The 27,236-nt window shown below is 41.9% G+C and overlaps 1 protein-coding gene across 1 annotated transcript in view; it reads right to left on the bottom strand.

The window, feature by feature from the left end:
• TBC1D30 (TBC1 domain family member 30) overlaps nucleotides 1-19,877 on the bottom strand; it is a 95,831-nt gene extending 75,954 nt beyond the window's left edge. The window contains exons 1-2 of the mRNA XM_039472438.2: nucleotides 19,391-19,877; nucleotides 14,223-14,387 (exon numbers count right to left, since the gene is read on the bottom strand). Of these exons, the coding sequence (XP_039328372.2) occupies nucleotides 14,223-14,387; nucleotides 19,391-19,853 (628 nt within the window). The 5' untranslated portion in view covers nucleotides 19,854-19,877. The remainder of the gene's footprint in view (nucleotides 1-14,222; nucleotides 14,388-19,390) is intronic.
• Nucleotides 19,878-27,236: the final 7,359 nt, after the last annotated feature.

Below are 27,236 nucleotides of genomic sequence, written 5' to 3'. Positions count from 1 at the left end.
TCATACACATTAAACAACTCTCCATTCCTCTCTGTATTAGTCCGTTCTCACACTGCTATAAGAACTGCCCGATACTGAGTAACTTATAAAGGAAAGAGGTTTAAATCACTCACAGTTCAGCATGGCTGGGGAGACCTCACGAAACTTACAATCGTGGTGGAAGGAAAAGCAAACACATCCTTCTTCACATGACGGCACAAAGAAGCACCGAGCAAAAGGGGGGAAACCTTTATAAAGCCATCGGATCTTGCAAGAACTTACTATCACAAGAACGGCATGGGGGAAACCACCCCCAAGATCCAGTCACCTCCCACTGAGTCCTTCCCTCAACACATGGGGATTCTAGGAACTACAATTCAAGATGGGCTTTGGGTGGGGACACAGCCAAACCACATCACTCTCTCTCCCCAGCCCCTGGAAACCACCATTAAACTTTCTGTCTCTGGGAATCTGACTACTCTAGGTACCTCTTGTAAGTGGAACCATACAGTATCTGTCCTTTTGTGATTGGCTTATTTCACTCGGCACAGTGCTCTCGAGATTAATCCAAGTCACGGCATGTGTCAGTTTCCTTCCTTTCTAAAGCTGAATAGCGTTCCACTGCATGCAGATGCAGTACCACACTTTGTTTATCCATTCATTCACTGATGGACACTTGCATTGCTTCCACCTTTTGACTTTTTGTAACTAATGCTGCTATGAATGTGGACGTACAAATATCTCTTTGAGACTCTGCTTCAAATTATTTTGGGTATACATCCAGAAATAGACTTCCTGGATCATACAGTAACTCTTATTTTTTGAGGAACCACCATGCTGTTTTCCATAGCAGCTCCCCCATTTTACATGCTCATCAACAGTGCACAAGGGTTTCAATATTTTTCCACATTCTTGCCAACATTTGTCATTTTCTGATTTTTTAAAAAATAACAAGAGCTCCTAATGGATGTGAGGTGGATGTATGCATCTTATTCAACTCTCTGAGCCTTCAGTGTCATCTGCAAAATGAGCAAACTGAACTAGATGATCCCCCAAGGATCTCAAATTTCATTATTCATATGAACTGAGAGGAGGATTAGGTTCATTTTCGGGGAAAACTCAGTCGTGTCATTTAATCACTCTGAGGCTCTCATTTTCTAACTATACCCAAAGCACTGACACACACTTTGGAAATGGTTTCAAGTAAAACACAAATTGGAATTCAACTGCAAGGGGTATTAACTAAATAGGAAAATTGAAGAAAGCCTGGCCCCAGCCTTCCATGGAGAAGATACAGATGTCAATGGATGCTGAAATTGAATGGTACACACTGCCAGAGCAATTTTTAATGGTCAGACTGGAATGGCAGAGAGAAATGCTCATTCCCCCCAGGAAAGCTGTTATGTTTTCTGATAGAGGATTAATACTCCTTACTTCCAAACACATCAACTAAAATCTTAAAGGAAATGTATTATCTTTTTTCTTTTTTTTTTTTTTTTTTGAGACAAGAGTCTCATTCTGTTGCCCAGGCTGAAGTGCAGTGGCAGAATCTCAACTCACTGCAACCTCCACCTCCTGAGTTTAAATGATTCTCCTGTCTCAGCCTCCTGAGTAGCTGGGACTGCAGGTGCCCACCACCATGCCTGGACAATTTTTGTATTTTTAGTAGAGACAGGGTTTCACCATGTTGGCCAGGCTAGTCTCGAACTCCTAACCTCAGGTAATCCACCCACCTTGGCCTCCCAAAGTGCTGAGATTACAGGTGTGAGCCACCGCACCCAGTCAATAAAAGTATTTTCTCAATGAGACACACTGAAAAGGAGTCACCAGTAAGTTAACAAAACAAGCAGGATGATGTGCAGAAAAAACTAGCAGCATCAAAAACAGGATCCAGGGTTCCAGAACCCACAGCCCAATACTGTCTGCAAATTTAGCTTCTCCTCTAAAAGGGATGAATATTATTATCACATTTTCCCAAGAACAACAACAATCTATTAACATGGACATGTAAAGACTGCTTAGCACCACAAGATTTGTGTCTTTTTATAGGAGTGCAGTGCCCTGCAGACCTTAAGGTGGGAGCTCAAACACAAGAAGCCTCCTTTCTATTTTGTCTCAAAGTCTTCACAATGAAGACCCAATTGCTCTGTCACCCAGGCTGGAATGCAATGGTGTGATCTCTGATCTCGGCTCACTGTAACCTCCGCCTCCCAGATTCAAGCAATTCTCCCACCTCAGCCTCCCAAGTAGCTGAAATTACAGGCCCCGCCACCACACCCAGCTAGTTTTTGTATTTTTAGTAGAGACCAGAGTTTCACATGTTGGCCAGGCTGGTCTCGAACTTCTGACCTCAGGTGATCTGTCTGCCTCGGCCTCCCAAAGTGCTGGGATTACAGGCGTGAGGCATGCACCTGGCCAAGAGAAGCCTCTTTAATGTTCTACTAAGAATCATCATCCAACACCTTAAGACTACAAACTTCCCCACATCACAGGGTTGAGCCCCGTGTACCTTTTGCGGGTGATTTTAGGAGAATTAGGGCAGAAAATGCTCAGAAAGGGCCACCAATGTGGGCTGAAAAAGATCTACCCCAAAAACCTCAAGCTGTTTCGAGGAAAATAAATTTCGTGCCCCTTTCCCACTAGTTTCTTCATTATATAACTGATTCTAGAGTCCGCACGATCTGACACATCAGAAAATCGGTGGGGATCAGAGACAAACCTGGCAAGAAGAGTCCCAGGTACCGGATTAGGGAAAGGAGCCAGCCTGCCCTCTGCTGGCCATCCCTGGTACCAGCAGCAAAGCACATTTCTATCAGCTTTTTCTAACTGCTCTTCCCCCACATTCCCTAGTGCTTCGCAGATTTGGATGGTTCTCACCTTTGCTCCTATTGTTCTTTGTACACACAGGACTGACCATCAGATATGGCATCTATCCCCAAGACACATTTACATATCACATTCTCAATGGAAACAAATAAAGAAAGAGCACTCTTCCCGCATGTTATTGGAGAAGAGAAAGCAATCCTTTCCCGAAGAGTTTTAAAAAATTATATAATCCCTAACTACGATTATTCAAGACCTGCTCCTCGAATAACCCCATCTCATCAATATTTTTCTAAGTTAGAAGTCCAGAAACCTTCATAATTGCCTTACACAGGCTAGGATGCAAATACTGATGGCGAAGGCAACCTCTAAACCTCCCAGTGGGAATTACTGCAATAGTAGTAAATGCTACCGCCAACGTTCTAAACATTTTATATACTTTAACTTACTTAATTCTCATAACAACCCTATGAAGTGAGAATTATCATCATTGCCATTTTACTGATGAGAAAACCGAAACACAGAGTGGTCAGGGACCTTGCATGAGACTGTAGAACTAGTTAAGTGGCAAAACTGGGATTTGAGCCCAGGGGACACGGCTGCAGAGCGCATGTTCTCAACCAGTGTGCCTGCCTCATATCCCCTCAGCTCTCCAGAGGCACATCCCCAGGGGCCCAGGCTTCTCTCACCCTTCTCCATTCCTGCTAAGAAAGGTGCCTGAAGCCAGACTCCAGCCTGGTAGACGCTGGGGCACAGTCTGTCCCCTGAAGAAGTGGTTCCAAGGAAAGAGGACCAAAAAGAGAAGAGGATCTGTCCACACAGAGAACACTCTGAGCTCCCTTTCCATCTTTCTACCACTCGGCCCCAGAATAACTCTCATGCATAATTCAGCAAATTTCAAGTTTTTTTATTTTACAATAGGAAGTCTTTCGGGTAATCTAATACCACTCTAACAAGTCCTTGTCTTGAGACTATCAAATCAGCCTTGACTTGTCTGAAATTCTGTGTCAGCAACACCTCTCCTAAGCATTTTCCTCCAATGTCATAAAAATACATAATTTTATCCTGAAATAGCATAAGACTCATTGGAATGTCAGGCTGAAGCCTGGTACAGTTAAAACCACCATTTGTTAGCTGATCGTATCGGAAAGATGGATTCTAAATACTTCAAAATGTCAACATGTGAGGTGTAAAAATGGGAGTAGTCCAAAAATCTATTTCAATATACCAGGATCTCCACTAGAACAATGATTTTGTAATTTCTCATTTGCTTCTCTGACTTCATTTATTGAAAGCTCACTGAGGATACTGTATATTTATTTTCTTCTTTGCATCTTAGCACCCAGCAGGTACTCAACACAAAACTTTTGAATTTATAAACAAATACATATTATACATGTACACATTTAATATTTCTAAGTACTTTCAATTCTGCCTTCAAAACATTCCTAAAAGATGAATAGGGACAATATTATTGTCAATTTTACAGGTGAAAAAGCAGAGGCACAGAAAACCAGAATGATGGCTGACTAGAGGAGTGGAGATAAGACTTTAATGTTTGGTTTTAGATTAAGGATAAAATGTCATGCTTCTGTGCTGACTGAAATAATCTAGCAAAGATGAAAAATCTGAAAAAGGAAAAGAAACAAGAAGGGTGATTCTTTGAGTAGGGAAGAGGAGATGGATCCAGTGTACCCCAGAACAGTTGAACAGTTCATCTTACAGTTACAGAGGAGTACCACCTATACATGTGGGAGTGAGAACATTCGCTTTTGATTGCCTACCCTTCCTCTGTTAAAATACGCAGCAAAAAATCACCAGCTGAGAGTGAGGGGAGAAAACAGGATATAAAAAGGGGGAGAGAGAGAGAGAATGAATGGACTAAAGAAATACAATAGGATTGCTGGTGGCACCCAGAGTGTCTGTGAGGCTGGTGGTCACATATTTAAAGAGTCGTCCCCATGATGTGTGTTTCTGCAGCTGCAGTCAGCTAGGTAGGTGCAGAGACAGAATGTGCAGAGACTTGAGTTTAATCAGAGTTGGGGTTTTGCAAGGTGAAGATGACAAAGAGTAGAATAAATAAGTTAAATATGTACACAAGTGAGTCATTACACCGATGACCATAAACTCTAAGCGGAGTTAGTAGAGAACCAAGCACTGGATGTTTCACCACTAGGTCAAATATGCTGTGCAAGGTGACAGAACAGGGAGAATAGGGATTCAAAGCAGCTTGGCTTCAGGAAGATGTCACTATTAGGAAATAGACCAGCAGTTCCCAAACGTCTCTGCACATTAGAATAGCCCAGGGAGCTTAAAAATCACAATGCTCAGATCACACTCCATGTGAATTAAATTAGAATGTGTGCGCTGGGGAGCCAAGCATTAATAGCTTTTTTAAATTTTCAAGTGATTCCAATGGGCAGCAAACCTTAAGAACACTGGAATAGTCTATTTCTTTGCAGAGGAGAATGGTATTTGAAGATTTATGTAAAATTCCTAAAAGCATTCAGTATAAGTTACCATCTTATATTTTGTCTTTTATATTACACTATATGATAATATTTTATATTTTGCTCTTGATAAAGATCTGATATAGGAAAAATGCAGTTGATTGTCACACAAAATTAAAGAATCAATTCTTTTGGGGGAAAACGTATTTCTGTTAGACTTGTATTTACACTTTGGATAAAAGAACTTCAAACTGTGAGGTCTTCATCTTGATATGTTGCTTGTTACTGTATTCCCAGCACCTACAATCGTGTGTGGGAAATCATAAACACAGACTATTTGTTAAATAAATAACACTTTTGAAAAATACAGTCTATAAAAATAATTTCATGTAAATGCCTCTTTTTAAAATATAAAATGACAAAATATCTCCACTTCTAGAAATATTCTCTCATAACTAAATATGAAAATGGTCACAATACATACATATATAAGATAGTTCCAACAAAGGTTCCCTTTATTTCTTTCATATGGTGTCTATCATATGGTGTCTATCGTAACAAAGTCTTACAGGCTTTCTTACCCATGTGGCAATACGGAAAACTTAAATAGTATATTAATACTTCTCTCACGAAAGCTTAAGAGAAAGGCTTCCCTCTGCTGGCTGTATATCTAGTTTTATCTTGCCATTAACTGACAAAACAAAACACTCCTGAGTCACTAACCAGCCGAGTGAGTTTCAGCAAAGTTCAACTCTTCCAAGTTTCACTTTGCTTAACCAAAGGTTGTAGGTAAACGAAGACCATTTTTTTAATTCTCTTTGTAGCTCTCAATGACTATGACTAAGATTCAGATTTTTTCCTACAAATCAACCCCTTTATAATGAGCTCATAAGAAACACAAGTAAATTATGATAAAATGAAAAAAAAAAAACTCCTAACTTTAAGACACTAAAGAGCTTAAAGAAAATGACAGGAAACTGTTGCTAAAATATGCTGTATCCAAGCTCAATCAATTTCTTTTTTTTTTTTTTTTTTTTTTTTTTTTTTTTTGAGACAGAGTTTCACTCTTGTTACCCAGGCTGGAGTGCAATGGCGCGATCTCGGCTCACCGCAACCTCCGCCTCCTGGGTTCAGGCAATTCTCCTGCCTCAGCCTCCTGAGTAGCTGGGATTACAGGCACGTGCCACCATGCCCAGCTAATTTTTTGTATTTTTAGTAGAGACGGGGTTTCACCATGTTGACCAGGATGGTCTCGATCTCTTGACCTCGTGATCCACCCGCCTCGGCCTCCCAAAGTGCTGGGATTACAGGCTTGAGCCATGGCACCCGGCCTCAATCAATTTCTTTAACCTAGTCATAGTCTAAGTTATTTCAGGGTAGACCAGGCTGCTAATTATCTATCAAAAACTTACCTAAAACGGTTATCAATATTAACAAATTTGTAATGAAATTCACAATTTTGCAGGCAAATTCCAAATTTAAGGCCAATCTACCCTAATCTGAATGCTAACTTCTTTTCATGTCTCAAAAGAAATGAGCTTATGAAACAGGAAAAAACACATTTGGGGTAAGATGGAAGATTGAAAAAAAAAATGCATCTAATTTTTCTCCCCACCAAAACCACACTAAAAATACAGTAAAGATAATTTTTAAATCATAACCCACAAGGACCATTGTGGGGTGTGGAAGAAGCATGGAGAACAGCAATGAATTTCTGAAGCTGGAAAAGCAAACAAACATAAATTGACAGAGGATCCTAGAAAGTCAAATTCCAAACTAACAGGAAAACTGAAATCCAACTTATGTTACACCATGTAGTCCACAGTTCCCCAGGAAGCTGCACAAGGAATATGGGGAGAAAGCTGTTGAGAACTAGTTGGATCCCTCATTCCTCTCTTCATAAGGTTGGGCAACTACCCCTTTCCCACCCCTGCAAAAGTTTAAGAGTCTTATTTTTGAAGAGAGTAATAACAGAGTCCTTGGACAACCAGCTGAGGGTGAGTACCTGACCTAAAACAGAGACTCAATGGCCATATGCATCCTGAATGCTGAATGCAGAGACTCCCAGCTCAGCTCCCAAAATACCAGTAGCCAGACCTTCATCCTTCAAGCAGGTGGTCAGAAGACTCTTCCCTAAAGAATCTGACCAGCCCAAAAGAAAGACTTGAAGATACTGACCTGAGGGGTTCCACAACAAAGGTCCGTCAAGATGACACTTCAGTGAAACTCAAAGTCAGTAAGCCCTGCCAGGGAGCCCAGAGTTCAAGTCAGCATGTAGACTCCCATACCTAACTGTGAGCAGACAGCCAAGGAATAGCAGACATCTAAGGAAAGCTTCTAAATATAACACAGTTTTGAAAGTCCTTTCCTCCCTGTATAATCTTATCTCCTCCAAATTGTTGTTTCCTGTTTGTTTTAGTCTCTGTCAATATCCTTAGAGCAATAGGCAAATATATTGCATCTGCGAAACAAGAACAGGAGAGCATATAAAAGAAACATTCAAATACCAACTCAAAAAGATTTCTCGGTAACAGGACAGGAAAATAAAGTTGAGGTAATCTCCAAGAAAATGAATGAAAAGGAACGAGGAGTTGGCAAGCAAGAAAGAGAGAAAACATTACAGACAGGTGTGGTGGCTCACACGTGTAATTCCAGCACTTTGGGAGGCTGAGATACAGGGATCACTTGATTGAGCCAAGGAGTTTAAGACCAGCCTGGGAAACACAGTGAAACCCTGTCTCTACCAAAAATACAAAAATTAGCCAGGTGTGGTGGTGGGCACCTGTGGTCCCAGCTACTCAGGAGGTTGAGGTAGGAGGATCACCTGAGCCACAGGTCAAGGCTGCAGTGAGCCATGATTCCACCACTGCACTCCAACATGGGCAACAGAGCGAGACCTTGTCTCAAAAGAAAAGAACATGACAGAACTACTCTATAAGTTCCAACAGACAAACAATAGAACTCCAGAAAGAAGAAAAAGAAAAGGGGGAGTCAAACAACAGCAAAGAAATAATTCAGAGGAAGTTTCCAGAACTGAATGACAAAAGTTGCCTGATTGAAAGAGCCTGTCTAGGCCCAGTGACAATGACCTGAGTGAAAACAGACCCACTCCGAGCAACATGATCACTGTATTTCAGAAACAAGGAGAATATTCCACAAGCTTTCAAAGGCAAAAAAAATAAACAGTCCAGGATAAAGGACCAGGCATCAGAAAGGCTTCAGCCTTCTCAAGAGCAACAAGGTAAGTGAGAAGGCAATAGAGCAAGTATAGAATAGTCTATGAAAGTGCAGGTATATAGAATCAAGACATTTGGCATTTTCACCCGTGCACAATTACCAAAAATTTACTTCACAAGCACCCTCCCTCAAGGGGATATGGGAAACGAAAAGAATAATCAAGAAAGAAATGTAAGATCAAGGATACAACAGATTCAACACAAGAGAGAGATAAAGAGAGCCTCCACAATGAAAATGAAGGGAACTCCCGGGATGGCTGTGTGTGAAGACAGAGCCCAGCCAGTTGTGAGTGGAGCAGCGTGGCTCAATCAACAGTCGGGTGAGGGAAGTCAACACAAGATGCTTCCTGCTGACGGACCATCTAACTTAAGGACAGAATGCCCAAGAGAGCTCATCCAGATTTTCATCTGTATTTGGGGTTTTTGTTTGTTTAGGTTTGTTTTTGTTTTTTTCAAGATGGAGGCTTGCTCTGTCGTCCAGGCTGGAGTGCAGTGGCATGATCTTGGCTCACTGCAACCTCTGCCTTCCAGCTTTTAAGCAACTCTCCTGCCTCAGCCTCCAGAGTCGCTGGGATTACAGGCAAATGCCCAGCTAATTTTTTTTTTTTTTTAAATTGAGAAAAGACCTCACTCTGTCACCCAGGCTGGAGGGTGGTGGCACAATCTCAGCTCGCTGCAACCTCTGCTTCCCAGGTTCGTGGGATTCTCATGCCTCAGCCTCCCGAGTAGCTGGGGCTATAGATGCATGACACAACACCCAGCAAATTTTTATTTTTTCTAGTTATGAGGACTTACTATGTTGCCTAGGCTAGTCTCCAACTCGAAAGCTCAAGTGATCCTCCTGCTTCAGCCTTCCAAAGTGCTAGGATTACCAGAGTGAGACCCCACAGCCAGAGAGCTAGCTCTTTATTGTTGATTCAGAGCTCACCGTGGCTTTGTACCTGCTCCTAGAAGTAGGTCAAAGTGTATACTTCTGTGGGCATGGAGGGGAAACTTGGAAAGGCCATAGTGAGCTTTTAATCAAAAATAAAGAGGAAGCCTCTCCCCCAACCTCGTTGATTGTTCAATAACTAGACTGGGCACAGTGGCTCACGCCCGTAATCCCAGCACTTTGGGAGGCCAAGGCAAGTGGATCATTTAAGGTCAGGAGTTCGAGACCAGCCTGGCCAACATGGTGAAACCCCATATCTACTAAAAATACCAAAGAAAAAATCAGCTGGGCATGATTACATACACCTGTAATCCCAGCTACTGGGGAAGGCTGAAGCAAGAGGACTGCTTGAACCCGGGAGACAGAGCTTGCAGTGACCCAAGATCGCACCACTGCACTCCAGCCTGGGCAACAGAACAAGACTCCATCTCAACAATAAATAAATAAAAAATAACTAGCGTAAAACATAACCTGGCAGAAGTCACAGGCCTCACTTATAACCTTGCTCTTTGACTTCCCTAGAAGGGACTTTGGTGGATTTTCAGAGGAACCTAAAAGCAGGCTGGGACCCAGAGACAGTACGGTTTATCTTCTGAAAGGTTTTATCTAAGAGAGCAACATTACCGTTTTCCCACATAACAAGGCTCGGGTTTGCTACTGTTTTTCAGAACCATGTATTGCTTAGGAACCTATAGAGGAAGTGGAAAAAGAAAGAAAAGCAAGGTAATGGTTCACACAAATGTGGGGGAGAGAGGAGATTTCAACCAGGAAAGAGCACACGGGGAGCCTTCAACATGCCAGGGATATTTGTGACTCCAGCTTGACAGGTGAATATCCGCATGTATACAACTTTGTTTACTTATTCTTTAAAATACACATATATGTATTACATTCTCTTGTTCATGATATATTCTACAATAAAAGATATTTTAAGTAGTAAGTGAATCCCTGTTTAAAACCAGTGAAATTCTTTTAACATCTTGAAAAACTAAAGGAACACCCAAAATATTTCTAATAATTTTATGCCTACAAATGTGAAAACTTACGGCAAATTCTATATAATACACCAGGGATGACAAAAGAAGAAATAGAAGATATGAATAATCCTGTAATTATTTTAAAAGCTGGATCAACAATTCAAAACTTTCTTACAGGCCAAGTACATTAGCTTATGCCTTCTAATCCCAACACTTTGGGAGGCCAAGGCAGGAGGATCACTTGACCCCAGGAGTTTGAGACCAGCCTGAGTGGCATAGCAAGACCTTCCCCAACCACCACCCCCATGCCTCCATCTCTCCAAAAAAAAAAAAAAAAATACATACACACATACACATACACATACATACACACACATACACATACACACACACACACACACACACACACACACACAAATTAGCCAGGTGTGGTGGCTGGGACACTTGTAGTCCCAGTTACTCGGGAGGCTGTAGGAGGATCACTTGAGCCCAGGAGGCAGAGGTTGCAGTGAACTGTAATCACACCACTGCATTCCAGCCTTGGCAACATAGCAAGACCCTGTCTCAAAAAAAAAAATAAAAACCACCACTTGAATAAATATTCTAAGGCACTGTCTTTAAAAAATAATTTTTTCTCTTCCTTTACATTTCTCTATTTCCTATATTCCAAAGTTTCCATGGGTGTATTACATTTTTAACACTATATCATATTTTATATAATTCACATGCCATAAAATGGTACAACCATCACCATCTAATTCCAGAACATTTTCACCACACCAATAAGAAACCCATATCATTAGTAGTCATTGCCCATTCCCTTACCCCCAGCCTCTAGCAACTTCTAATCTACTTTTTGTCTCTATATATTTGCCAAATGGAATCATACAATATGGTAACTTTTGTGTCTGGCTTCTTTCACTTAGAATAACGTTTTCAAGTTTATCCATGATGTAACATGAGTCAATGATTCATTCTTTTATGGCTGAATAGTATTCAACTATATGAATAATATCACATTTGATATTATCTATCCATTAACAGACATTTCAATTGTTTCTACTTTTTGGCTACTATGAACAATGCTGCTATGAACATTTATGTACAAGTTTTTGTGGGGACATATGTTTTCAATTCTCTTGGGCAGAAATCTAGGAGTGAAAATGCCAGCTGGGGAGATTACTTTCATAATTTTAAAAGCAAAGAATTGTTTTTTAGTGGAAAATGTTGAGTTCCAGTGCCACCAAACTGAAGACCACACAAATTCTTTTTCCTGTCACAGAGGACAAGGTATTGATGAAGAAAAGACAGCCCTTATGAAAAGAAAAAGACTATTCACCTATTTCACAAACTATCAGTCTCTCCCAGGCATTTTAGGCATTTATCACAGTAAGATTTAATCACATTATTATCAGGATGCGAGGGTGGACACATTAATAAAATTAGGCTGTAAGCTGTCTAAAATTTCTATAATTATCAGCAAGGCTAAAATAAAGATAATACTTTTGCATATATTCATATTTTGTTCATTTTTTCATAGTTTTCAACTAACAGATTTTATCGCTTGATCTATAAAACCATTTCACAAATTCAACCAGCATAACTTAAACATTTACTATACCAATGCAGAAAATAGCAAAACTATTCAATGCTAATAATTAATATGACCTTCCTTCTGCTTTCAGGAAAAACAGGTTAGGCAAACCACTGAAAAATCCTAACATCTGTGACCCTCGACTAGCCTAATATTCTTCTGTCTCCTGAGCTTGCTCCATTCTCCCTTGTCTTTTCCCACATATTGAAAACTGACGCATTTACCATTCTGTGCTTTTAGCTGCTGGTACAAACTATAGTAATGAGTAGAATATAAACATAATAAACATAATTGAAAGGAGAAAAATCAAAACCAAAGTACCTCATAACAGAAGGGGAAAATATCTTTTAACTTAACACATGTAAATCAGAATTCATGGAAAAATATCAAATACTTATAACACATGCCAACTTTCAATAGCTACACACAAATCGCACACACACAGCCCCTTCTTCCTTGTCTAGCTATGTCAGGCAAGTGCTTGACTCTGTAGAAAAGCCTATTCAAAGTCAGTCTACTCAACCACATTCCTGTTTGGTATGAACTATAGTGATATTATTGTGATAATCAAGAAGCAATTTTTTTTTTTTTGAGACAGAGTCTTACTCTGTTGCTCAGGCTGGAGTGCAGTGGCACAATCTTGGCTCACTGCAACCCCTACTCCTGGATTCAAGTAATTCTCCTGCCTCAGCCTTCAGAGTAGCTGGGATTACAAGCATGTCACCACAGCCAGCTAATTTTTGTATTTTTAGTAGAGATGGGGTTTCACCATGTTGGCCAGGCTGGTCTAAAACTCCTGACTTGAAGTGATCCACCTGCCTCAGCCTCCCAAACTGCTGGGATTACAGGTATGAGCCACCCCCGGCCTGCAGCACCCTGTTAATATCCATTAGGTAAATCCTTCTTCAGTAAAGAGCATAATAATACTTTAGCAATAATAAACAGCAATATAATAGAAATGAAGCAAGGAAATACAGAATTTTCTTTTAATAATAAACATAAAAAAATTTAAGCCATTAATTGTGTTACCAGAAACCAATGAAGCCCCAAAAATTATTTCATGAAGGCAAACACATCTTAACTTGCTAGGAGGTGTCAATTTACATATAAAATGTGACTGAATAAAAGAGCAACAAAAAGCAACTTTCACATGCACCTGAAAAGCTGTCACAGGCATGTTACCAAAAACATCACTGTGCCTATATTTATCATACCTGAGCATACTGTTCTGCCATGCTGCATGTTAATAAAGAATGCAAAACAAAATTAGGCAAATGTTAGCAGAATAAAACATAATGCCACTGTATGGAAAATTATAAAATTATTTCACAATGTTTACACCTAGTATTTAATATAAATCAGCAATTTAGCCATTTATTTTTAATTTGATTAACAAACCACACAGCTCCCATATAGCTCTTAGTTATGATTATGCAAGAGATAGGTTTCATTTGCTAAAATATTTTGCCATCCTCAGATTTCTAAGCAAGTTGTTAAAGTCCTGTTACAAGAATCTATTTCTTTAAATCAATTATTTAATTCACCTACTGTAGCAACACAGAGAATAAGAGAACAAGGACATGCCTTTTAGGTTATGTTTATGTAACGCTGGTTTTTGGGTTTGGGTTTTTTGGGGGTTTTTTTTGAGAGGGAGTTTTGCTCGTCACCCAGGCTGGAGTACAACGGCGCAATCTCGGCTCACTGCAACCTCCACCTCCTGGGTTCAAGCGATTCTCCTGTCTCAGCCTCCCAAGTGGCTGGGATTACAAGCACCTGCCACCATACCCGGCTAATTTTTGTATTTTTAGTAGAGACAGGGTTTTACCATGTTGGCCAGGCTGGCCTCAAACACCTGACCTCAGGTGATCCACCTGCCTCAGCCTCCCAAAGTGCTAGGATTACAGGTGTGAGCCACCACGCCCGGCACGTGATGCTATTTTAAAAATAAAATTTTAAGCATTATTCAGCATTAGGTAAAAATATTGTCAAAGTAAGTACTATCTCAAATCTAAAATAGTAAGGTTACGTCTAAGGTTATAACATTAGACATGAAGTATACATTTTAACTGAAAAATAAGAAACTGTCTTAGTTGTTCCTTCTTAGGACTGAGCATATAAGCTTGCATTTAAAACTTTTCAATATATTCAAAACCACAAAGACTGTTGGCTCAGCTTTCCTAACATTATAGTCACATGTGGCAAAAAAGGAACCCCCCCGCTTCTAGTACTTACTTCTCTTCTGTGACACAGCCTGCAAGCAGGCAGTCACAATATCACAGTTCCTCTGCACTTTATGCAGAAGTCTGTCCTTCTGCTTCAGATGCCGAAGTAACTTGGCTGACTGGATACCAATTCTGTACTTTAGCTCTCGAAGGATTGTCTTCAGTTCATTAGTGTCTATCAGCAAAGAAAAATAAGAATAGAACAATTAATACCTTGAGAAGCATACAAATTCCAATGTGATACTAGTCCAAAGATAAATATCTAGAACATCCATTTAAACCAACTAATTCTAGGTTTTCACTCAAGATTACATGTTCATATTCAGCTAGGACATTCTGACCAAATAAGTCACTCATTTATCTGCCCTGCCCATGAGAGAGAGAGATACTGTAAGGTAAATTTATCCTTAAAGCGATCTGTAACATGTAAGCAAATGCTCCTACTTTTACCATATCCAGCTCTGGCTACAAATTTACTTTTCATCGCCTGAAAACTGGCATGTAAATTTTGTACCACTGAAGCGTTCAGATGGTAAGCTTGCTAGAAAAGAATTTTTTTTTGTTTTTTTGTTTTTGTTTTTGAGACAGACTTTTGCTTCTATAACCCAGGCTGGAGTGCAATGTCATCTTGGCTCACTGCAAACTCCACCTCCCAGGTTCAAACAATTCACCTGTCTCAGCCTCCCGAGTAACTGAGATTACAGGCACCTGCCACCATGCCCAGCTAATTTTTTGTATTTTTAGTAGAGACGGGGTTTCACCATGTTGGTCAGGTTGGTCTTGAACTCCTGACCTCAGGTGATCCACCCACCTCAGCCTCCCAAAGTGCTGGGATTGCAGGCGTGAGCCACCACACCCTGCCAGAAAAGGTGCATGTCTGTTATGTGAATAATAAACCTAACAGCTGATTTTTTTAAAAAGTCTTTAAAGTACTCATGTACGTTTATAAATCATGAGCTAAAAGTAAATAATTTTACCATATTTTGTCATGTAAATGAATGTGGCAATACTGGTTTTGTTTTAAATATCCAGTCTTCCAATAGCCTAACAACATTTCGTCTTAGAAGTACAATGCCTCGGCCGGGCGTGGTGGCTCAAGCCTGTAATCCCAGCACTTTGGGAGGCCGAGGCGGGTGGATCACGAGCTCAAGAGATCGAGACCATCCTGGTCAACATGGTGAAACCCCGTCTCTACTAAAAATACAAAAAATAAGCTGGGCATGGTGGCGCGTGCCTGTAATCCCAGCTACTCAGGAGGCTGAGGCAGGAGAATTGCCTGAACCCAGGAGGCAGAGGTTGCGGTGAGCCGAGATCGTGCCATTGCACTCCAGCCTGGGTAACAAGAGCGAAACTCCGTCTCAAAAAAAAAAAAAAAAAAAAAAAAAAAGAAGAAGTACAATGTCTCATCTTAGAGCCTCAGTAACTTTTCAAATATGGTAGAAAATATATTTCATTTAAACAGATTAGAATAATTCTACATTCATAAAACTAATATTCACAATAGCAGTTTTTTTATTTTTTTTAAGTTCCAAGGAACATGTGCAGAGTATGTAGATTTGTTACATAGGTATTCATGTGCCATGGCGGTTTGCTGCACCTATCAACCTGTCACCTAGGTTTTAAGCCCCACATGCATCAGGTATTTGTCCTAATGCTCTCACTCCCCTCAACAGCAGTTTTTCTACAGATAAAAACAAACTTGGGAACCAGAATTGTCTACTGTCTTTATATAAACAATCATCAAGATTTGGGAGGAAGCTTTTTTTTTGTCACATTTGATATCATTGGTCACTACAGCATGATCTGACAGGCAAATGAAGTCTTCCACTCAACTTGATCTTAGCTAGCCCCTCATTAGAGATTCTCCGTGGGGTTTGTATCTACTCATTTTTAAAGGGATTTGGAGAAACTAAAGAGAATCAGAAGAGAAGAAAAGAAACGCTCAAAAGTAGAAATGTACTCTAGAGGTCAAAGTCAACTTTTGGAGTCTGTAACAAAGAAATGCAGGGCTCTCATACTGAACCTCACCATGGAAAATGCATTTGGCCTTAAGTTAAAAGGGACTGCTTCGAGATCAGCCAACTAACTCCCTGAGTGCTTTTAGGAAAGGAAGTGTGCTCCATGTCTCAAATTATGCCTAGCATACAAGATTATGCTGAGAAACAAATGGAAATGGTCTTTATAAACACTAATATAAAAAACACTTTAAGAATAAGGAATTACCATGAAGAAGAGGGCAAAGGCTAGTTCTTCCTCGCCCCCTAATTTTAAACATAATAGGATATAATGAAAAGAGAACATTTAAGTTAAATGAAAATGTGATTAAATATGAGAAAAAGGACCAGAGGTTCTTCGTTCCTAGATGCCTTCAGATAGAACAAATACCTTTCTTTGACTATTTCAATATTTTGGACCAGGCACGGAGGCTTACACCTGTAATCCCAACACTTTGGGAGGTGGAGGTGGGTGGATCAGGAGATGAGGAGTTCGAGACCAGCCTGACCAACATGAGGAAACCATGTCTCTACTAAAAATACAAAATTAGCCAGGTGTGGTGGTACATGCCTGTAATCCCAGCTACCTGGTAGGCTGAGGCAAGAGAATCACTTGAACCCAGGAGGCAGAGGTTGCAGTGAGCTGAGACTGTGCCATTGCACTCCAGCCTGAGCAACAATAGCAAAACTCTGTCTCAAAAATAAATAAAGAACCAAATAAGTATCTTCCTTCTAGAAATAAAAGGGGTAGGAATATTATCACAAAGCATTTAAATTATACTTTTCCTCCACAAAAGGATGTTTACATTATCTCATTTCCAGTGATCCGTAAGTTGCCTACAACTCCAATTCTCTGAATTACATTTACTGTTCAATATGGGAAAACAAATTCAGAGCTGAGGGTAGAAATGTCTTTTACAGCAACATCTGCTGGTATAGAAACCTCCTGGGGATGGAAACAGGTCTCTTTCATCTTTGAATACTCCATGGCATCAGCCATAGCATCTTATACAGTGTTAAATAACTGGGCAAATAAGGACAATCTGTGCTCAGTGTCCTAAGAAATCCTAGGGTATATGATAAAAAATTATATCTAACATCTGTTGAGCACTTCACACACTGTAACTTACATAATTCTCACCACTGAGGTAGCTCTCCGAGGTAGGTGTTATTATTATTATTCCTCTTTATAAGAAAATGAGACACAGAGAGGTTAAATAGCTTGTCCAAGGTCACACAGCTGGTGAGGAACTACAGCCGGATATAAACCCAGGAATCTGACTCCAAAATACATCGCCTTAACCACAAAAACGCTGAAGAGAGTCCAGATGTCCTGAGAAAGCATTCTGTTGCCTCACCTAAAGGACCTACACATGTTAAATATATAGTTAAATGGGGCTACGGCAAAATCCCTAGCAGGGAGAGAAGAGCATACCCAGGCTACCAGTGTTGCATGAGATTCTTACTGAACGCAGAGGAGTTATATTGGGAGGAATATTTTTTGAGCCTGAGAAAAAGATCAAATAACCTAATAAGCAGCATTCTTTAGGCAGACAGCTGTAACATCACCTGATACTTTAATCTTAGCACTCGATGTTATCAATGAAGGGGAGAGTGGGTGTGTATATATGTGTGCCCACATAAGCACGCATTTGTGTGTATAGGATTAACATGATATGGCATTCTGTTCATCTTAGTAGGGTTGACTACAAGGGAAGAAAAGTTTAACAGGCAAGTAGCCATGCAATAAGACTGAAAACAGGCAAAAGAGGGCTCGTGAATGATTGGTTATATGGTCACTCACATGAAATCGACTTGCATAGTTAGCTGTACCATTTTTATTTAAGCTTTAACTTGCCAATTTTCCTTTCAAAAAGGAAATCACTAATCCCAAGAATTCCCTCGGTGAAGAAAAATGTAAAATCTTGCAAAAAGATAATTCATACTTCTTCAAAACTGATACTGTTGGAGTCTGAAAGAACTATTACCCTATGGGACTTGTGGCATACACGGACACCCTGAGAACAAAATAATTCTATAAAATGAAACGGCACAGCTACAGCCAAAGTACCAGGCAGGGGGAGAAAAGCGGAAGCCATTTGTAACAATTAGCTGGGAAAAAAATCTTCACTAGGAAGTCAAAAGAGGAAACTAAAAGCTGTTTGCGTAGGTCTGAGAAAGCAGACAGATTTATTCTTTTCCTACTTTTGTTCTCCGCGCTCTCAACCAGCTAGACCAATTTACAATGAGGAGAGTCAGACTTCTCTTTCCTCCCTCCCTTGGCAACTTAGCCCAAGGACATTACCGTCAAGAAATGCTATGGTGGCACGGCACCTGTTTTCCATACCTCACCTCATTTCGTTAATGAAGGTCTTGATATTTCTATACAAAAAGACAAGTGTGTTACCGCCTGAAAGGCAAGCTATTATGAACAGATGAGAAAAAAAAATTCTCAAGACACAAGCATCGGAGTCTAACAAAAGAAACACCAGATTAGCCTCTCTCGCTGAAAGCCAAGGCCATTTTCTCTGGTCCACCTCTCCATGCCAACTGAAGGTACCAGTAGTTAAATTCTGTAATAAAGCCCAACACTCGAAGGCCCTCCACTAACCTGTGACCGAGAAGGAAAAAAAGAAAAAAAATAATCCTAGTGAGCTGCCTGGAACCGTACGCTCTGGCAGAAATAGAATTCACACGCTCTGCTTCGAAACTGCATTATCGAATTATTCTGCCTCACTAGTTAAACACTAAGTGGTGTGACCAGGGAAGGCGGACTTTAAAAAAAAAAAAAATGGGAAAGCGCCCTAGGACTCGCCTCGATTCTGGCGGCGCCCTCTAGGTGGCTTCAGGTATACGTATGAGAACCTTCAACCCTGTCCTAACAGCTGTTCAGGTGAAATTAGAATCTGGGCTGCCTTCACCCCTGGGGCCTCCGCGAACACAGCCGGAGATAGGAGGCGGAGGAGCGGGGAAACCTGCCCACTCCATCAAATGATGCTCGATTCGATTACTCCGGAGAACCTAAGAACTAAGCGTGGACTAAATCTGTGCACGGTGGGTACCAGCGTCAGATCCAAAGAGACAATGTCTGAGCACTCGGCCGAGCAGCCCAGGTGCGCGCAGACAGGGCGACGAGAGGCCGGCTCCGGAAAGGCCCCGGGACCCCGCTCCGCCCGGCCCTCACCTTTCTGTCGTAGGTACAGCATCTGGTGCCGCTGGCTCGGCCGCTCCTGCAGCTCCTGCAGCACGCGGGAGTCGCCGGCGCCGCCGCGGCCGCCCAGGACCACGTCGGAGCCCGAGGCCTCGGTGGAGCTGTCCAGGCTGTCGCGGCGCCGCCGGCGGCCCCCGCCCGCCGCCTCCTCCGCCTCGGCGCAGCTGTACAGCTCGGTGAGCAGCCCGCTCACCAGGGACGCCGTGCGGCTCGTGCGGCCGCCACGCGCCTCGCCGGGCTTCGGGTCCTCGTCGCCGTCCCACGAGTCCTGGGAGCCCCGCGGCCGCCCCGCCGCTCCACGAGGGGGCGAGGCTGGGGGCGCTGCAGGAACCGCGTCTTCCTCCCGGCGCTCCAGCCTCGCCTCGCCGCCGCCGCCGCGGAACTCCCGCTCGGTCCCGAGCCCCGGGCGGCCCCCGCCGGTGGGAAGGACGTCCATGGCCCCCGAGGCGCGGCCGCCCCGCGCCCGCCTCTCCTCCCGCCTCGCGGCGCCGGCCAGTTCCGGGAGGAGGCGCGGCCTCGTCCTCGCCGGGGGTGTCCTCCCGGGCGCGGCGCCAGCAGGCTCCGGATCCCCGAGGCGCCCGGTCCTCCCCCGCGCCGGCACCTGAGCCGCTGCCCTCCGCGCCGGACGGCCGAGAAGGAGGCGGCCCCGCCGCTGCGCTACGTGGGGCCACCTGCCGCCGGGGCCGGCCTCGACCCAGGGCGCTCTCTCGTGCGCTAGAAGGCGCGGGACGTGGCCAGAACACCGTCGGGAAGAAGCTGGCAGCCCCGAGGGGGCGGGCGCTGCAGCCGCCGCCACCTTCACTTTTAATCAAGCAAGTGATTTAACTCAAAAAGAGGGCGACTCTTGCCTCGCATGCAGCCGCCAGCTAGCAATAATGCCAGAGGGTTATAAATACCCATCAATAGGCCCAGGCCAGGAGCTCCTTCTTGACAAACTCGCAACACAATACCAGCCCTTCTCACTTTCCCACCTGATCTGAGCGCCTTCAAAAGCCTTCTTAGTTTAGTCTCTGACAATAAGCTTTCTAAAACTCCGAACACCTGGCAAATATTTGGGAATTAATGCTGTGAATTTTTTTCCTCCAGTGAAAAACGAAGCACTGGATTAAAATCAACTAATTCCCTGATACAAGATGTAACCAGAGTGAGGGTTTAATAAATGTTCTTGAGATGACCAAACGAATACATTAATTGAGCTAGTTTTGGTGATGGTAAAATCAAAAACTTACAGGAGGCTTTGAGAGATGTATCTTACACTAGACCTCAGTAGAACTCGAAGGTGCCGCTCCACTGTAGTTACTTTTGTGAAGTTGATAATTGGCAACATGTTTTACCGCTTTTTGTATGTCAGGCACTGTTCTTAGAGATTTGCATGAATTATCCCACTTAATCCTCACTTTAACTCTATAAAGCAGGTAAGTGTGGTTTTATCCCCACTTTTCAGCTGAAGGAGCTGAGGCACAGAGAGGTTAAATAATGCGTCCATTCACAAAGAATAAAGTCAACTTTTTATAAAGTGTCTGGCTTTCATTATGGATGAATATATACTAGTCAAATGCTGTTAAATACTTGACCACGCTTCCAAAAAAGGTCAACAACACACCTGGTGAGCAATAGTGGTGTTTCCTGTTTGTTCAGCACAGTTTTGTTTTCCAAGGCATTTTCATAATAGAACCTGACCCAGGTAGAAATCTGGTGTACCTTGACACCAGTACTGCAATAAAAGGGCCGTTTTTGAAACTGGAGTTAATATGAGATAAGCAGAAGTTGTACTTTTTCCCTTAGGTAGTCAGAATTTTAAAATTATACCAGAAATATTATTTTATGGTTTTATAACTATTAGTGACTACTGTTACCATCTACTGTTTAAATTTATGAAATTTAAACAGTAGATGGGTAGTAGAATTATTTATAATATTGCTGTTGTTTTGTTTTTTGTGGTCTTTTTCCCTGTTGTCCCTGGCATTCAATGAGTCCCAGGTTTTCCTTCATATGCCAAACTTTCCAATGAGCAGGACTTTCAGAGGAGTAAACACTGAAATTGGATCTCTTTTTTTAGTTGACTTCCCAGCCCTTTCTATCTCTTCCCACTAAGAAGAGATATGATTAACAACTATTAGTCTTCAGCACTATTCTCATCTAGGGAATCTCTATCAGGAATTACAGATAAAGAAACTCAAAGTGAGCTGAAGGGAAAGAAGAACGAGACCAACAAAACAATAGGTTATTGACATTCAACATTTCTAAATTAATAAGAACTTCAAAATTATTTCCCATTCCTCATCATTACCAAATCTAAAGAGAGGAAAATGGCAAACTAAAAACTAACAAGGAAAGCAGGCTTAAGTTCACTGTACTTGCTGGAATGATCTTCTCCTAGATATTGGCATGACTCTGCTCTCACCAGAGTCTGTCTCTGCTTAAATATCTTCTCTGTAAATCCCTCCATGACCACCCTATTTGATATTGTAGCTCCCCATACTGAAGCTTTTCCTTAGTTCTCTTTCCTTGTTCTTTTTTTTTTTTTTTTGCCTTAATACCCTCTTCCCATATACTACAGTATATAATCTGATTTATTTTGTTATCTGTCTTTTGCCACTGAAATGTAAGCTTCTGAGGGCAGGCATTTTGTCTGTTTTGTTCGTTGATATATGTCCATCACCTAGAACAATCCCTGGCACATTGTAACTGCTCAATAAATATTTGGTTAACTAATTGAATGAATACCATGAAAACCAGAGAAAAGACCAACTAATTACCTACTTTCATTAAGAAAAGTGAATTCCAGTAAATATAATCCTAGAAGTGGTATTGGCAAAGGGCATCCCCTTTTCTCACCCTACATTACTGCCACCAGGAGACTGGGATGCCAAACGCAACTTCTCTGCCTCCTGGGTTCAAGCAATTCTCATGCCTCAGCCTCCCAGGTAGCTAGGATTACAAGTGCACAATATGACACCCAGCTAATCTTTGTATTTTTAGTAGAGATGAGGATTCACCATGTTGTTCAGACTGGTCTCAAACTCCTGGCCTCAAGTAATGTGCCCATCTTGGCCTCCCAAAGTGCTAGGATTACACACATGAGCCACAATGCCCAGCCTTCTTTCCATATTTAGTGCTTCCTTCAGGTGCTCTTGTAAGGCAGATCTGGTAGTAATGAATTCCCTCAGCATTTGCTTGTCTGAAAAGGATCTTATTTCTCCTTCACTTCTGAAGCTTAGTTTGGCCAGATATGAAATAAATTCTAGATTGAAAATTCTTTTCTTTTCCTTTCTTTCTTCCTTTTTTTTTTTTTTTTTTTTTTTTTTTTTTTTTTTTTTTTTTTTTGAGGCAGAGGTTTGCCCTTGTTGCCCAGGCTGGAATGATGCAATGGTGTGATCTTGGCTCACTGCAACTTCCACCTCCCAAGTCTTGCTGTATTGCCCAGGCTGCCCACTGCCACTTCTGGCAGTGACATTGTTTTAAAGGAAATGATGTGCCTGTTGTACCAGCACTTGAGCAGCTACCAACAAAGGCTGGTTAGTATCAATTGCCTAAGCCATTTTCTTGAGTTGGTTGTCTAGTGCCTCTTCCATCATGAATGCTTTCTGCTGGGCATAAGCATGTGATAAAAAGATCTTCACACTTCGTGCCTATTCCTATATGTTCATCCACGTGCCACAACCCCAGACCTCCCTTTCTCCAATCTTCCAATCTTCTTCCTTCCAGGCTCATGACCAGCCAGCCAAGGCCATTCACCACTGCCAATGAGTCCGTATATATTCCTTTTTTTTTTTTTTTTTGAGACAGAGTTTCGCTCTTGTTACCCAGGCTGGAGTGCAATGGCACGATCTCGGCTCACCGCAACCTCCGCCTCCTGAGCTCAGGCAATTCTACTGCCTCAGCCTCCTGAGTAGCTGGGATTACAGGCACGTGCCATCATGCCCAGCTAATTTTTTGGATTTTTAGTAGAGACGGGGTTTCACCCTTTTGACCAGGATGGTCTCGATCTCTTGACCTCATGAACCACCCGCCTCAGCCTCCCAAAGTGCTGGGATTACAGGCTTGAGCCACCGCGCCCGGCGAGTCCGTATATATTCTAACCTCAGACCACTTTTCCTTCCACGCACGCTAAATGGTCAGGTGCACCACCCAAAGCTCTTCCTGTTATTATGTTTTGTGTTTTTTTAAACCACTATGATTCAAGGGCAGTGGTGAGTGATTGCAGCTATCATCCATTTCTACCTTGCACCTATATATCATGATGTTTTGTGTGTAAACCAAGTTGAGGCTTCTTGCTCTTCCTTCAGCTGGTCATACAGGCCCTTGGGCATGCACTGAGAGAGAAGGAACGGTGTAACCATGACAAGTGATGGGACTCTGGGCTACCTATTCATATACTTGTTTGTTGCCCTCTGGTCCTGCTTTTGCCTCTTCCCAAATGTACTGTTTTATCTTAATGCTGGTCCTGACCAACTTAATGATGTGGTAGATCCAGGAGAGCCCAACTCATGATGAATAGTTCAGAAAGTGTGGTCACTTGGTGCCTCGTGGTTAGGAGTTCCGTCTCTGTCTGGCCTCAGTATACTAGGAGCTGTTTTTCAGATGGTGTGTAAGTCCTGCCATAAACGTCATGACCTTGCCCCAAAACCCTATGGACCTGCCTTGTGATTTTCCTACTAGGGTTTGCACCACATTGTATCTTACACACATGGAATACCTTAGGCTCTGCTGGATTATATGGCCTAAGCAGAAGGGCTACTTGAACCACAGGTAAGACCTACCACCAAGATGGGCTTCATAGATATGTTGCACAGAATCTCACTGTGAGAAGGTCTTTACTCCTGGTTTGATGCTCTATTATCACCATCTTCAAATGGTGAACAATTCTGCCTTTTAAATTTTGTGTTTTATAAGTGCAGTTATACGGGACAATGGCCACATGCATGAGAATTGGAGTTTTGCCAAGCTAGGAAATCCAGCAGGCAGCACCAGGCACCATGCAATTGTCACACGTGCACACCTAAGGGCAGTCATGGGCACTTCAGGGCCCCAAAGTAGCTAGGTAGGGACCAGCACCAGTTGACAGCAACAGTAGCTGAAAAGCAGCAGCAGTGGTGGCAGCAGTAGGAGAGAAAAGGGATTCTGCATAAAGCCAACCCTAGGACCTGTTGTGGAAGTCTAGCTTGCCTGGCTGCTTCCCAAATCCCATCTTTGCAGCATTTGCACAAAATCTTAATTCTCAGGCTTGAGAGCTGGGACAGAAATCGCCAGAGTTCAGGCAGTACACACTATCAGTAAATTATTACAAAAAAAGCAAACTCAGACATTGTAATAAACCATATCAGGGAACTATTACAATTCTTCAGAGTTTAGAGTCTCTAGTTTTGAAAGTTTCTGCAATGCAGCAAATCATATATCCACAGGTTTAGAAATATAAATTTAATGATGTTCACTTTGATAAAAAAGAACACTATTTTCCTAAGGAGTTTTGGATGAGCCAATTATTAATTAAAAGTACCTTTTCCTTGTAATTAGAGATACAGTGATAGAATGCATAAACAGGCACTTTGAATCATATAGAAGTTTGAAGCCATCGGGTTTCTTGAGTGACCTTCAAATGTTACTGGAAATGGCAAAGAGAATATTACAATGTAATTGTTACGTCAGTAACAATTTTACAATTACAAAATTACAATGTTGTAATTTACATGAAAAATTAAATTCAACTTAAAACTTATTTGTAGGAAGAGTTAAATGTTTTTCAAAAAATTTTTTGGCCAGGCACAGTGGCTCACACCTGCAATCCCAGCACTTTGGGAGGCTGAGGTAGGCAGATCACGAGGTCAGGAGTTTGAGACCACTCTGGTCAACACTGTGAAACCCTGTCTCTACTAAAAAATACAAGAATTAGGTCAGGCACGGTGGCTCACACCTGTAATCCCACCACTTTGGGAAGCCAAGTCAGGTGGATCACCAGATCAGGAGTTCAAGAATAGACTGGCCAAGATGGTGAAACCCCATCTCTACTAAAAATAGGAAAAAAAAAAAATTAGTGGGGTGTGGTGGTGTACGCCTGTAATCCCAGCTATTCGGGAGGCTGAGGCAGGAGAATCACTTGGACTTGGGAGGCAGAGGTTGCAGTGAGCCAAGATCATGCCATTGCACTCCAGCCTGGGCAACAGAGTGAGACTCAGTATCAAAAAAAAAAAAAATTATACAGGAATCATTAGTTCTACATGTCCTAAAATTTCTTTCTTTGTCTCTTTCTCTCTCTCTCTCTCTCTTTTTTTTTTTTTTTTTTTTTTTTTTTTTTTTTTGTGAGACAGGGTTCAGCTCTGTGGCCCAGGCTGGAGTTTAGTGGTACAATTACTGCTCACTGAAGCCTCAACCTCCTGAGCACAACCAATCCTCCCATCTCAGCCTCCTGAGTAGCTGGGACTATAGGTGCTCGTAACCATGCCCGGCTAATTTGTGTACTTTTTTGATAGCAATGGGGTTTTTCCATGTTGCCCAGGCTGGTCTCAAACTCCTGAGCTCAGGCAATCTGCCTGCCTCGGCCTACCCATGTGCTGGGATTACAGTCATGAGCCACCACACTTGGCCCATGTACTAAAATTTCTATTTTGAAATAATTTGTCAGAAATTTATTCCTTTGTTATACAGCCTATAAAATAGTCTTAACAGCAACAGTAACTGTTACATCAGAAGAAAGATTGTTCTCAAAATTAATGTTTTCAAAAAGCATTTGCAATCTTGCATTTGCCAAGAGTCACTGATACTGCTTTCAATTATATCAATTGAAAATGAATTTGCTGAAAATATATGATGGCTTATGAATTTGCAGGCCAGGCATGGTGGCTCACACCTATAATCCCAACACTTTGTGGAGGCCAAAATGGGAGAATCACTTGAGGCCAGGAGTTTGAGATTAGCCTGAGCAATGTAGGGAGAGTTCGTCTCTACAAAAATATGTAAAAATTAGTTGGGTGTGATAGGGTGCACCAATAGTCCCAGCTACTCAGGAGGCTGAGGCAGGAAGATTGATTGAGCCCAAGAGGTTGAAGCTGTGGTCAGTTATGATTGCACCACTGCACTCCAGCCTGGGTGGCAAAGTGAGACTCTGTTTAAAAGAAAAAAAAAAGTTGAATTTGCTGAAAAGCAAGTCAGAAGAAAATTACAAACAAGATAGCATATAATAAAGTTTCATTATTATATTATATAAATTTAAGTTTATATTGTTACTTGTGTATCACAATAACCCCTATTACATTTTGTAAGCAATAAGATATTTTTAAAGAAAAAGTTTGGCCCAGCACGTAGCTCACGCCTGTAATCCCAACACTTTGGGAGGCTGAGGAGGGCAAATCACAAGGTCAAGAGATCAAGACCATTCTGACCAACATGGTGAACCCCTGCCTCTACTAAAAATACAAAGATTAGCTGGGTATGGTGGCATGTGCCTGCAGTCCCAGCTATTCAGGAGGCTGAGGCAGGAGAATCGCTTGAACCCAGGAGGCGGAGGTTGCAGTGAGCCAAGATTGAGCCAATGCACTCCAGCCTGGCAACAGAGCAAGACTCTGTCTCAGAAAAAAAAAAAAAAAAAAAAAAAAAAAAGTTTTATATTTTGGTAACTTTAGTGGCACATTTTGTCTGCTTTTTTGAACAAAGGACTATACTGGACCCCACAGATTATGTAGTCATCCCTGCCTGTTACAGAGCACTTTTGTGCTCCAATCCCCATCAAAGCTGGCAGCCTTTCATATATGGACTGGGTCAGTGTTCCTAAGCATACAATGTGTTGCGCACAGAATCCAAAGAGTTCTACCAGGCACTGCGC

Source organism: Saimiri boliviensis, chromosome 7 (assembly GCF_048565385.1).
Source record: "Saimiri boliviensis isolate mSaiBol1 chromosome 7, mSaiBol1.pri, whole genome shotgun sequence".
Taxonomy (NCBI): Eukaryota; Metazoa; Chordata; class Mammalia; order Primates; family Cebidae; genus Saimiri; species Saimiri boliviensis.
This window is presented reverse-complemented; position numbering and strand designations above follow the sequence as displayed.